General features: G+C 37.5%; 1 protein-coding gene across 1 annotated transcript in view; it reads right to left on the bottom strand.

The window, feature by feature from the left end:
• LOC150076249 (plexin-B-like) overlaps positions 1-12,994 on the bottom strand; it is a 705,969-nt gene that overhangs the window by 191,944 nt on the left and 501,031 nt on the right. Inside the window, exon 17 of the mRNA XM_090387297.1 lies at positions 5,726-5,862. Coding sequence (XP_090243423.1) covers positions 5,726-5,862 — 137 coding nt within the window. The remainder of the gene's footprint in view (positions 1-5,725; positions 5,863-12,994) is intronic.

Here is a 12,994-nt window from a genome sequence, read left to right as displayed (position 1 = left end):
CATTCCAAGACTGTTTTCAATATTTGGATCTGCACTGCTCTGTGAGTCAACTTTTTCAGTGGTAACTTACATAAAATCAAAATTTAAAGGTGGGGTTAAGATGTATGTTAAATGACACTGTTCATAATTTCCATGTGCTAATTAATGCAAAGATTTGTCATGTATCCTATTGATTATTTGGTCCTTGAGATTGTCTGATTGTCACAGATTCTCTCAGATATATACCAGACAAGCTGTACTTGCTACCTGGGAGTCTAAAATGCTAATGGAACTGATATTCGGGTGACACACAAGTCAAGTGCACCCAATTTCGGCAAAGTCTGGATGGTCTGTCACAGCCAAATCCTCTTCACAATGGTGGGACTGTTAGTAATCCTAGGTATAACCTCCATGCACATGCACAATATGGGTGACCACTCAGGTGTGAACCAACGTAAGCAGGGGTTGAGGCATGGTGCCCACGCAACATGGAGAAATGCCACCCCTCTGTGTTACCAGGCAATACTAGGTGGCAGATGACTCTCATCAACTGGTGAAATACCACCACTTTGCTTATTGGAGGCTTGAAGTGGTGGAACCCATGTTTAGTCTCCAGAGCTAAGTTCCGGTCAACCCTTCCCCATCTCTTCTATCATGCAGTATGACTGATTTTATGAGGTTATGACTGTATGAGTATGACTGTATGAGATTATAATGAACATTATGGTGAGATCCAATCTTCCTTACATTTTGAGGGTACAGCTCTAAAACGGTATTCGCAGGCCGGCCGGTTAGTACACCAGACCGAACCTATTGGTAATTCTTTAGGAGGCTTCTGGATCAGCTAGTGAATAACCTTGCTACCTCTACTCTGCCAGATAGTGACTGGAGGGAGTCCGAGTAGTGTGTATGCGGGGGGCATTGTCGAGGCACATTACGTCAAGAATCTGAGTATACGCCATATCGAAAAATTTCATTACTTCATACAGCATGTCCCTCTCCACTTTTCCTTACTATTGAATACACAATAAATTGTCAAACTAATTGAGTAAGCTTATCTGCAAAAAGATCTAAACCTCCCAAACACTTCCTAGTTCATTTTACAAATATATGTGGTCTCAATTCTAATTTCAACGATGTCCATTTCCACTTGCAGTCTGCCAAACTCCATGTACTTTTTCTGACAGAATCTCAGCTCTCGGTTGATTCAACCACTGGTCATCTCAATTGCCCAAATTATTTGCTGTATAATTCCTTTTGCCTCAAAGGTGGTACTTGTGAATATGTCCGTTCCGATATTCCCTGTCAGAGAGTTGGTAATTTGGAATCTCCTATTTTCGATCTTCTCTAGCTTAAAATCTCTCTACATCATTGTGTCAAATTCAACTGTTGTCTCTACCATTCTCCCATCTCCACTAATCACTTTGAGCTGTTTGACTTCCTCTCTTTACAACTAGACTTTCTCCAGTCCAACTTTCTTAACAGTGATGCAATTTTCCGTGGTGATTTTAATGTTCACAACTCCAGCTGGCTTCTGTTTTCTAGTCACACCGACCCAGCTTGGTCGAGATGCTGAGGCTTTTGCAATTACTAATGACCTTGCTCAGATTGTTCATTTACCTACACAAGAATACTGAACAATCCTAACAATGCAGCCAACACGCTTGATCTTTTTCTCACAAACAACAACCCTTCTAAGTACACGGTCGAAGTGAGTGATCCTTTAGGCACCTCAGATCACAACTTGGTGACCGTCTCTTCTCCAATGAAGCCTCTATCTCATGGCTATTCCCAACCTCATATTGTTTGGCATTACAAGAATGCAAAATGGGATGACCTGCGAGATTTCTTTTCTTCTTTTCCTTGGTCAGATTACTGTTTCAAAACTTCTGATGTCAACGTTTGCTCAGATCGTGTCAGTGAAATTATTCTTGTAGGAATGGAATCCTTTATTCCACACTCCACTTTAAAATCTCGTCCTTTATCTAAACCTTGGTTTTCCAATAAATGTGCTAGGGCTGTTCAAGAGAAGAAAATTGCATATCGTAATTGGCTTGTTTCCAAATCTTCAGTTTCGTTTTCTGCCTACACAAAAGCTCGCAACAATTGTAAAGCAGTTATTAATTAGTCCAAACTAGATTTTGAACAGGCTAAGAGTAGAAAACCTGCTTCTTGCCTAATGGTAGCCGAGCATTCTGGTCTCTTGCCAAAGCTATTGGCCGCAACTTTTGCCCATCTCTGCTCCCACCTCTGTCCAAACCAGATGGTTCTTCCCACCATTCCCAACATGCTCCATTCAATGCCTCCTGTGGTCTTTCGTCAAAAGGATGTTAGAAGAATTTTGATGCTAAGAAAGCTCCAGATCCTGATGGTATTTCTCCACTTGTTCTCAAAACCTGTGTTCCTGAACTGATGCCTTTTTTCACTTTCTTATTCCAAAGGTGTTTTTCCTTCTGCTTGGAAATTTGCTCATATTCAGCCAGTTCCTAAAAAGGGTGACAAATCTCTCCCATCCAATTATTGTCCCATTGCAATTACTTCTCCTCTTTCTAAAGTAATGGAGAAATCAATTAACCGCCAACTCTTAAACTACCTAGAAACCTTTTGTCTGATAAATGATCGCCAATATGGATTCCGTCAGTGATGATCCACTGGTGATATTCTGGCTTATGTTACGCATTTATGGATAAATTCAATGGAAAAGTTTGGGGAAACACAAGCAGCTGCTCTTGACATCTCAAAGGCTTTTGATCGTGTTTGGCATAAAGGTTTCCTAAACAAACTTCCACCTTATGGTTTGCCAACTGTTTTTTGTTATTGGTTGTCCAGTTTTCTCTCTGATCGCTCACTGAGGGTGATGGTAGATGGCTCTCTGTCTTCTAACTTTTCCACTAATGGAAAAGTTGATTGGTTTAGTAAAACATCAAGTTCTGCAGTGGAACACGAAATGTTTGGTGGAATATAAATAGAGACAATAGTGAATGCAATGCCAAGAACAATGCGAACGGCTACTTTCTATGAACTAGAATTGCTACTCCTCCTCTTGCTGGAGATTCAGAACGTCTATCCCGTCTGTATAGCGTATATCTTGAGAAGTGTGGAGTATAACTTGATGATAAGTATGTTTCCTGCAGACAAATGCTTGCAGGATCATGCTGGTGCATTAAATATTTTAATTAATCTAGATTGCTTCTTAGGCCTCTACAATTCCATTGAATGATTTTTTGCATTATTTGATTTTAGGTTATGTGGATTGGTCCGACTGCTTTGTTTTCCCTCGGTCCTGTTTATATTTATCTCATTTTGAAAATGCTGGACGAGCAATATCCATCTCATCTTCTGCATGTAGTAGGAGAACTGAATCATCATTATCCAACTTCTTGTCAATTTCCATACTTCGGTCAGTTCTTTTATTCTGGGTAGGATTTGCATTATTTTCCTTTGTTGAAGTTCCTGATTTGGGGGCATTGTCTTGGTTCTGCTTGGTTGGCTTTGTATTAGCAGAATTTGATGTATTCTTCGTATTTGTTATTGTCAATATCTCATCATTTGTGAGGAATGATTTGGCCCATTGAGAAAGAGATACTTTAGGAGGGATTGTAACAGTGGTCTGTGTTGAGGACTCTTTAGTGTTTTTGACTGCATCAGAATAAGATTTGGGTGGCATCACGTTTAATATCTGTTTTCTTGTTTCTTGGTATGAGACATTTTTCTCTACTTTGTATTTCAGTATTTTCTTTCCCATTGTCCATGCTGATAGAATGCAAAATGAGGAAGGTTACATCTCCTCTTGAGGGAGGTTGTTTCCAACCTCTTGTGTTGGGAAAAGTCATGCTCAGTGTCAGTTTTTTCAGGTCTTGAGTTCAATGGCTCTAAAAGTGGAAACATGTTATTATCCGTCTCTTTGCTCCTTTCAGCCCGGAAAGAATGGATTTCATCTAGGTTTCTGGCCCTACCACAGGGAGGCAAGAGCAGTGACGCTAGCATGTCTAAGTGGTGTGTTAGTATAAAGTGAAAAACAGAAAGGTAATTTTCCTTACTGAAACTTATAATTCATATGACAGTTTACTTTTAGTTAATGTGAATGGAAGAAAAACTTTCAAAACTGAATGAGCACTCTGGCTTTGAGAAAATTCTCTATAAATCATTCAGAGAACCACTTAATCACTAAAGCACTTGGTACCTCGTGACCTAGTGGGTGGTGGATCCCGGTGATGCTAATCTGCAGAAACAGTAGCTTGACTGGGTGGTCCTGTCACTACATACAGATTCCCATGTTGAGGTGCAAACTAGGGCCTGAAAGTGGATGTTCTTTTGATCCAAAGCATGTAAGAACCTCCCTATGCTGCCTTTGAGTGTATCTCGCCTGACAGTTATATCATGTTATTTAGAGTATTAAAGGTGTGAATAACAGATTTTATCAAAGAGAGAGAGAGAGAAATGGATGGCCATTGCACAAAATCATCTTTCTTTTTCATTATTCTCCTTACATTGACACTTGTTGGTCTTTCAGCTAACAGTTCAACCTCTAATACAGACAACAAGTTTTATGTTATCCACCACTCCAGAATAACACCTTTGATGTATTTAGTGCATTATGCAAAGTAATGTCAATTGATAATCTCACAGAGGCCAATGTTTTTAACCTACTTCCACAAATTATGTCAGGTTTTCATCAAAAAATCCTGATTGGAGCAGGTCATTTTTGGCAAGCAGACCACAGCTCATATAGTCTGCTGAACTAAAAACAGAGATAATTTCCCAACAGGTTGTGTCGATGAATGCATCACTAAGAAAGAAGACATACAATGGATTGAGAGAGCTGGCTTTCATTCTTGTTGCTTAAGACATATTAGAGTGTGTGTGTTTTTTTTTTTTTTTTTGTTAGTTGTTGGTGCATCAGCTTCTGTGGCCATAATGCACCTCCCAAAGTTTTTGTATTTACTCTGATCTAAGCCCAAAGTAGGATTTGAACCCGCGACATTTGGGTTGCCAAGCAGGCACTTTACCTCCCCGGCTAGTCCAATTGGGGTGTGTGTGTGTGTGTGTGTGTGTGTGTGTGTGTGTGTGTGTGTGTGTGTGTGTGTGTGTGTGTGTGTGTGAGTCATCTAATACTATATTGGAGTCAATCTGCTCTAATATTGAATAGCTAATCTGTTTCATTTTATGCTCCTTTTAGTCCTGAGTGCTTTCTTTTCACTCAGGTCAAGTGCCACCAGGTGACCATGCATGTAAGTTAGAAGGTTAGTAAATAAAAATAAAAAAAAAAAAACAAGAAAGGTTACTTTCCAGAAATGTCTTTCTTATCTTTTAAGAAAGAAAGGATAAGGAAGAAATTTCTGTATAACAAAATGAAATGGGAGTGTCTAAACTCAGAAAATGGAAAACTTTTCATTAGTATACTCATTGTAGAAATTGCTTGGCATCTGGGATCTGGTGCCCATGTGTCTCTTCTTCAGCTATGAATACATAAATACGTTATATATAGAAATCAAGAATGGTATAGTGTGGTCATGCTAGATAAACAAAGCACATGCACAAGGTTTATCTAGCATGACACATAAAAAACAGAAGCTTGTTTTACCATAGTAAAAGCTTGTGTTATGTATTTAAGTACAAATTAACAGATATATCTGCCACATCAGAAATAATTTTTATTTCAAATGCAATATTAACTCTACCTTTCTAATTTGAGTATAAGTTTTTAAATCCAACATCCATCAGGAGGTGTGGACCACGTACCTACCTATCCACCACACATGGAAGATGATCAAGGAAAACCTGCACACTGCTACCTATATTTAGATTTGACCCTAAAAGGTATAAACGAGTTCCTCCTGACCTTGGTCCTATTATGGGTTGAACATCATCAAGTTCTACTACCTAGAAACAAATAACAATATATGTATTTTTTAATTATTAATATACCATCATTCAGAAAGTGCATTTTACGTAGATAACAGATTCACATTTCATCAAATCTATGAAATAGTATAAATCTGTCTAAGTTGCCTAGAGCATTTAAAACAGGTTAAACATTTAAGTTTAAATCAATTTTTGTGGATCAGTATATACCGATTATACTATTTCTTCTAATATTTTAATCATCATCATCAATCCAATACAGGATGATGGCCTCTCCAGCAACCTTTCCAGTTCCTTCTGTTTTTGTGCAATGGCCATCCATTTACTACCCAGAAACTCATGAATTTCATCTATCCATTTCTGCCTTTGTCTTCCAGGTTTTCTTCTAGCTCCTCTTGGGTACCATTCTGTTATTCTCTTAGTCCATCTGTCATCATGTCTTTGAGCTATGTGTCCTGTCCAAGACCATTTTAGTTCTTTAGTTTTCATAAGAATGTTCTTTACTTGAGTTTGCTGCCTAATCCATGTGTTTCTCTCCTCTTATCTAACAGTCTGATTCCCAATATAATTCATTCCATTCTTCACTGTGTTGTTCTCAGCTTCTCTTCTATTCTTTTGGTGAATGCCCAAGTTTCACTTCCATAAGTCATGGTGGGTAGTATACATTGGTTCATTATTTTACGTTACAGACAAATTGGGATATTGCTCCTCAGTATGTGACTATATTTCCTGAATGCTATCCATCCAAAATTTATTCTTCTCTTGACTTCCAGCCATTTATCATTATTACAGTTGATGGCTTGTCCCAGATAAGTATATGACTCCATCTTTTCAATTACTGCTCCTTCAATCATTATAAATCCTTACTAACTTTGCATAACTGATTAAGATTTTCCTCTAATTCTTTGGGATCATGGCTTATGACCACAATGTCATCTGCAAATCGTAAATGGTTTAGTACTCTCCATTCACATTGACTCCTTTCTGCGACCAGTCTAATCTTCTGAAAGCTTCTTCAAGGGCACCAGTAAACAGCTTGGGAGACTGTGTCTCCTTGTCAAACTCCTTTCTCAATTTTAAATTTGCTACTGTCTTTGTCTAGTCTAATAAAGGAGGTAGCGTTCTCATATATTTTTTTCGAAATCATAATATATGGGGTATCTATGCCTTGTCTTTCCAGTGCCCGAAACATTGCCTTATGCTGTACGGAGTCAAATTCCTTTTCATAATCCACAAATGCCAGGCATAATGGTGTTTTATATTCATTTGCTTTCTCCATTAGCTGTGATATTACGTGAAGGTGATCCATAGTTGAGAATCCTGTCCTAAAGCCAGCTTGCTCTTTTGGTTGGTTCTCATCAAGTATTCTTTCTAATCTGTTAGTAATGACCCTTGTGAACAACTTGTAGATGTGGGATAACAAGCTAATTGGTCTATAATTTCCAATTTCTGATTTATCTCCTTTCTTATGCAGCAAAACTATGGTTGCATTATTCCACTCCTTAGGCATCACACCTTTTCTAATGCATTTTGTGAAGAGTGTTGCCAGTTTTTGTGCCATGTCTCCTCCTCCCAATTTTAACAACTCTACAGTAACTTCATCTTCCCCCAGGGTTTTCTGATTCTTCATTTTCTTCAAAGCATGTTCTACCTCATCAGGAAGGATATCGGGTATGTCATATGTGTTACCAATTTACGATCCATCTTCCCCACTGCTGGCATCATTCCCTCGCTCCTTGTATAATTCTCTATAGTAGTCTTCTGCTATTTGAATTATGCCTTCTCTGCTATTTATAAATACACCATCACTATTCTTCAGTTTCAGTATCATTTTTCTTTCTGTATTACTGCTCATGGCTGCTAATTTAAGTCCTTTGTTTTCCCTTAATGCTTGTTCTACTTTTCTTGTGTTAAATCTTCTTCTGAGTCTCTTTCTAATGGCTTTGCGTATACTGAATTTTCTCCTTGTCAGTGTTTATCTTGCTCTTTATTTGTCGTCTTCGGTTCATTATGACAAGTGTTTCTTGACTAATTTTTTCTTCTTTGGATTTCTTTTTACCTATAGGTTTCTTGGGCTTTATCACTTTCAGAAAGTTGTAATATTCCTCATCGATATCTTGGTCCTGAAGTCATTTACTATTTACTGAAGTCAGTTTTTTCCTTTTTTTTCTTACATCTACATCAAGTGTGCATCTTACCATTCTGTGATCACTTCCAACATTTACCTTGTTCAGGATGGTAATATCATTCACGATATATCTTCTGTTAGTGAGGATGAAGTCGATTTCATTAGTTGTTAATCCATTTGGGCTTCTTTCATGTCCACTTTCTGTTCACCCTTTTCTTGAAAATAAGTGTTCAATACTGACAATTCTTGAGATTCTGCAAATTCCACAAGTCTTTCACCTCTTTCATTTCTTTCACCAATTCCGAAATTTCTTATAGTTCTCATTTCTGCATTGTTTTGTCTCTTTCCAACTTTACCATTGAAGTCTCCCATAATGATAGTGTAGTGGGTTTTCTGCTCATCTAGAAGACTCTCAATTTCGGTGTACATTTCTTCAACCTCTTCATCATCATGGCTCGATGTTGGTGCATAAATCATTATAATCTTTAGCTTGTACCTCTTAGAAATCTTGAGTATTAGTCTTGACACCCTTGGTGATGTACTTTTGAATTCCAAAATGTTGTTTTTAAAATCTTTATGGACCAGAAACCCAACTCCACCTTCACTCCTTTCACTGTTTCCATTGGTGTACAGCAGATTTCCACTTGATAAACTTATAAGTGATTCATTTCTTCTTCTTCTTGTTTCAGCCAAACCGATGATATTCCAATTCACATTGTTTAATTCCTTTTCCAGCTCTAATATCCTGTCTTCACTGATGAGTGATCTTACGTTGTAACAGGCCAAGTTCAGTTTCCGTGCATGGCAGCCTGGTCATACCCAGAGATTCTTAGCACCCTCTGTTTCCACTCTGATCCTCTTGGTGCCGTAAGAAGGGGAGTGAAAGCCACTGAAATATTTTAATACTACATATAAACCAGTGGCAAATTCATAATATGGAGTTATGTACAAAATAAAAAAAAAACCAAAACAATAAGTCACAGCTTGTGACTTTTATTGTTTTGAAGATATTATTATTATTATTATTATTATTATTAGTGAAGATATTGGAGTTATATTAAAATTAATAAAAGCAAAAATATGTGAAGAAGCTAAGCTTTTGCTGTCATCCAAAAAAACCTGAAATATAGAACCTGAAATCCTAATGTCATATTCAGCTGCCACTTAAATTTAGTCAAAGTGTCACCCTCAACTACAGGAAGGCAGTTCATTCTAGTGGTTAAGAACATGCTGACCAGATCAGTTTTAGTCAGCTCATTAGTTTATATTTAAGCCCCCTGGTTTTGTGACCTATTTCCACGTGTAAGTCTATCATTATTCAATTCAATTGTGTGTGTGTGTGTGTGTGTGTGTGTGTGTGTGTGTGTGTGTGTGTGTGCGCGCGCGCGCGCGTGGAATGAAAGGAACAGTTATCAGATCTCCCCCCAAGATAACCTTGTTTCCAAGCTCTTTGTAGAGGCTCCTCACATGGATGACCCTTTTCTAATACCACCAAATGAGTTGCCTATCTTGGGACAATTTCAATTTCTTTCCTTAAATGCAAATGCCAAATCTTCTTCTCTCTAGATGTAAAGGTAAGAGTAAATCACTCTAAAGACAATGTGAGCCTTCCTGGTCACCTACTTACTGCATTCTACTTTCATATCTAATTGTATCAAAACACTCAAATTGTTCCTTTTCTCATTTACACTCTTCAGCTCTATACCACTTAGCATATTAGATATTTGAAGGTTATTATTTCTCAAATGTAGTTCCATATATTTTAGCAGCATTAAAACATAACTATTTCTAAAACCATCCATGCAGGCTGTCCAAATCATTCTGAAGAGGCTCAACTTGACTTGCATTGTTAATCATCCTTTTAACCTTTATATCATCTGTATATTTGGTACATCATACCCTTCTTTACTCATCAATATCATTCAAGAAAATCAGAAATGAGAGTAGCTCTAGTATAGAACTTCGACAGACCCCAATTATAACCCTGGCCCATTCTGAAGAAACAGTTTATTACAGCCCTCTACTTATTCAGCCATCTCTCAATCCACCTTAGGAGACCTTAGCAGCAACCTTCCACATGAAACTATATCAAAACTGTTTCTTGCATCTGGCCTCTATATGACCACACATCACAGTTTCAGGTAGGTCAAGCAAGATTTTTCCTTTACCAATCTGTTTTTTAGTCCATTTAGGATGTTATACTTCAAGATGATCTTGAAATGCATATCTGAAGATGAATTTCATTATCTTCCCAGAAATTGTGAAAAACAAATGGATGTTTTTCAATTGCAGCTGCTTGGACAATAGTAGCTGTTATATATACAGATACTATTGTGCTATTCACTGCTTGACTGAATATGACAGTACTAAATGTTATAAGATATTTCAAGACATTCTGGTCAGTTTGAACAGTCTTCCACATGATATCCTTGATGGCTGACATGATCTCCCATTGCATAAAGGTATCACTCACATAGGAGTTTTCTTCAAACTTCCATGTATATTAAGTTTTCTTTAAACAAACTTGGTGTCCACAGGGTGAAGAAAAGGGGAGAAGATAGAAATATGAATGGCAAATGTACAGGATAGGTATATGGAAATATTATTATTCTACAAAAATATAATAATTTTGTCCAATTTGACATCAGAGGAATTCACATACAGGTCGACCATCACTAATCCGGCAGTGTTGGGACCTGTGGGGTGCCGGATTAGTGAGTTTTCCGGATCACCGGTGGTTATTTTAGCACATACAATTTACCCAACAGCTAACCACCTACATTTAACACGTTGACTGCCAAGCTAGTATAAGAAAAAATTCCCCAGGGGCCAAAAAATATTTAGCAAATAATTTGAATAGTAATTCTAAAATAAATATTGTAATGTCAGTGTTGTTGTTTTTTCAATTAAAATATATATATATAAAAAAAAAAAAGAGAACTTTATGTCGCATACATGTGGCCCATTAGGTTACTTTATTTCTTGAGAAGCCGTGTCGGCCACATACGTGTGACGCTATTACGGCATACATATGAAGGTCGTTTGTGATTAGTTTATTGCACACATGGCAAGCACTACAATAAAACTAATTGCGATAAAATAAACTCTCAAACGTCGCAATAAGTTTGTCAGTATTGTTACAGATTTTGTGAAAACAAGTTTGTTAGTGCGCTGTATTATCCATCATATTGTGTTGTGTTTTCTGCAAGTTTGTACAAGTGTGTTGTAAAAATCTAAAAAGGAATGGCTAAATGAAAATTACTAAAATAAGAGAAACTGAGAGAAATTGCTGGAATTTACAATTAAGCAGAGTTAAACTTCTCACAGGACACACCGCTGTCGAGTTTTTTCAGAAGTTCAACATTAACTGTTATAGACAATGTATGGTGTTTGCATTTTACACCACGAGAGGCACTTCCTTTATGCATTTATTATTATTATAACCTGCTCACATTTAGCCCCATGGCTGGGGCTAAATGTGAGCAGGTTATAATAATAATAAATGCAGAAAAACAAGTGGGAATTGCTTGCCAGTGTTTACGAATTCATGCCGACAGCTGATGCTGCAACTAACACCAACAAAACAGTAGCGGCAGGTCGGTGCGCCGACCCAGGAAATTTAAAATTACATTTGTGGAAATTATGTCTGAATTAGCAGTGGAACAGGATTACCGGTGGCTGGATTAGTGATGGTCAACCTGTATGTGTATTTGATTAAAGAAGGTATACAGTTTGACTATATCAGCAGTATTTCCAATGATGTAAGCAAGTAATAAAGGTTCTTGCAATTGTAACTAAGAGTGGAAAGTATTTTTTTCTGAAATGGGAATAGTGCATACAATCCAAGAGTATATGTTTGATTGTCAGTGGTAATGTACAATGTGTGCATTGAGGTGGGTTGTCCCCCATGAGAAGAAACATATGGGTTAGTGTGTCCTATCCTTAGCCTTGCTAGTACAATTTCTTCCTGTCTTTTTTGTCTGAAGCTGGAAATCCACAATGCTGGTTCCTATTTGATTGGACAATTTGTTATTTCTTTGTGACTTCCATATTTCTGATCACTGAAATGTACAGACTTTTTTTATATGCTTCAAATAATTCCATGTATGGTACTTGGTAAATTGCTGGTGTTGTAACTGTTTTGCTGCCTGATCTGCTCTCTCATTACCTACCTAGAATCCAGCAAAACTTCACTGAATGATGTTTATTCCTTATATGGTTTAAACAGGAAAGGATTTGTTTTATGATGGGATACAATACTGAAAATTTATTATCTAAGGCTAATTTAATTGCATATAATTCTGCAGTATAACTGCTACATTCAACCGGTAGTGATATGGAGACTGTAAAAGAAGGAAAGACAGCCACGGCACCAATTTTAGAACCTGTTTTTGAGCCATCCGTATATATTAGGTAGCTTTGTGTATTTTTGAGGGCATGCCCTTTATGTAGTTCTTTAATACTTTTATCTGCAAGGGATTTCTTTCCCCACTGCTGAAAATAGTTATCACAGTGAGGGAGATTTACAGACCAGGGTGAATCAGGTACATTGGTCTCTTGAAGTATATTGTCAAAATTTATATTCCAGGTGTGAAGCAAATCTTTTAATCTAATACCAGTGAGTCTATTTTCAGTCAGTTTACTGTTATAGAATACTGTCCATTCAGGGTTGAAAAGCAACAGTTCAACAGGATCGGCTGGAAGGCGTTGAATTTTGGTTGCACAATTGAGGAAGCATTTTCCTTCTAAGGTGAAGAGGAGGTTCATGTGCCTCTACATACAGACTCTGGACAGGCGATGCTCTAAACACACCTAGTGCAGTACAGCAGGCACTAGGGCTTACAAAACAGAGATTCTGGGATCTCGGTCATTTTTTTTCCAGTAATACCCCGAAGTTACGCGACTGGTGGGTCCGACGAAAATCGCTTAAGTCCAATTCGCGTAAGTCGGGGTACAACTTTGCATATAAATACATATAAATTTTGTTTAATTGGGACCAAGCACTAACAAAAACACTAGTTT

Source organism: Mastigoproctus giganteus, chromosome 13 (assembly GCF_048544385.1).
Source record: "Mastigoproctus giganteus isolate SK-2022 chromosome 13, ASM4854438v1, whole genome shotgun sequence".
In the NCBI taxonomy this organism is placed as follows: Eukaryota; Metazoa; Arthropoda; class Arachnida; order Uropygi; family Thelyphonidae; genus Mastigoproctus; species Mastigoproctus giganteus.
This window is presented reverse-complemented; position numbering and strand designations above follow the sequence as displayed.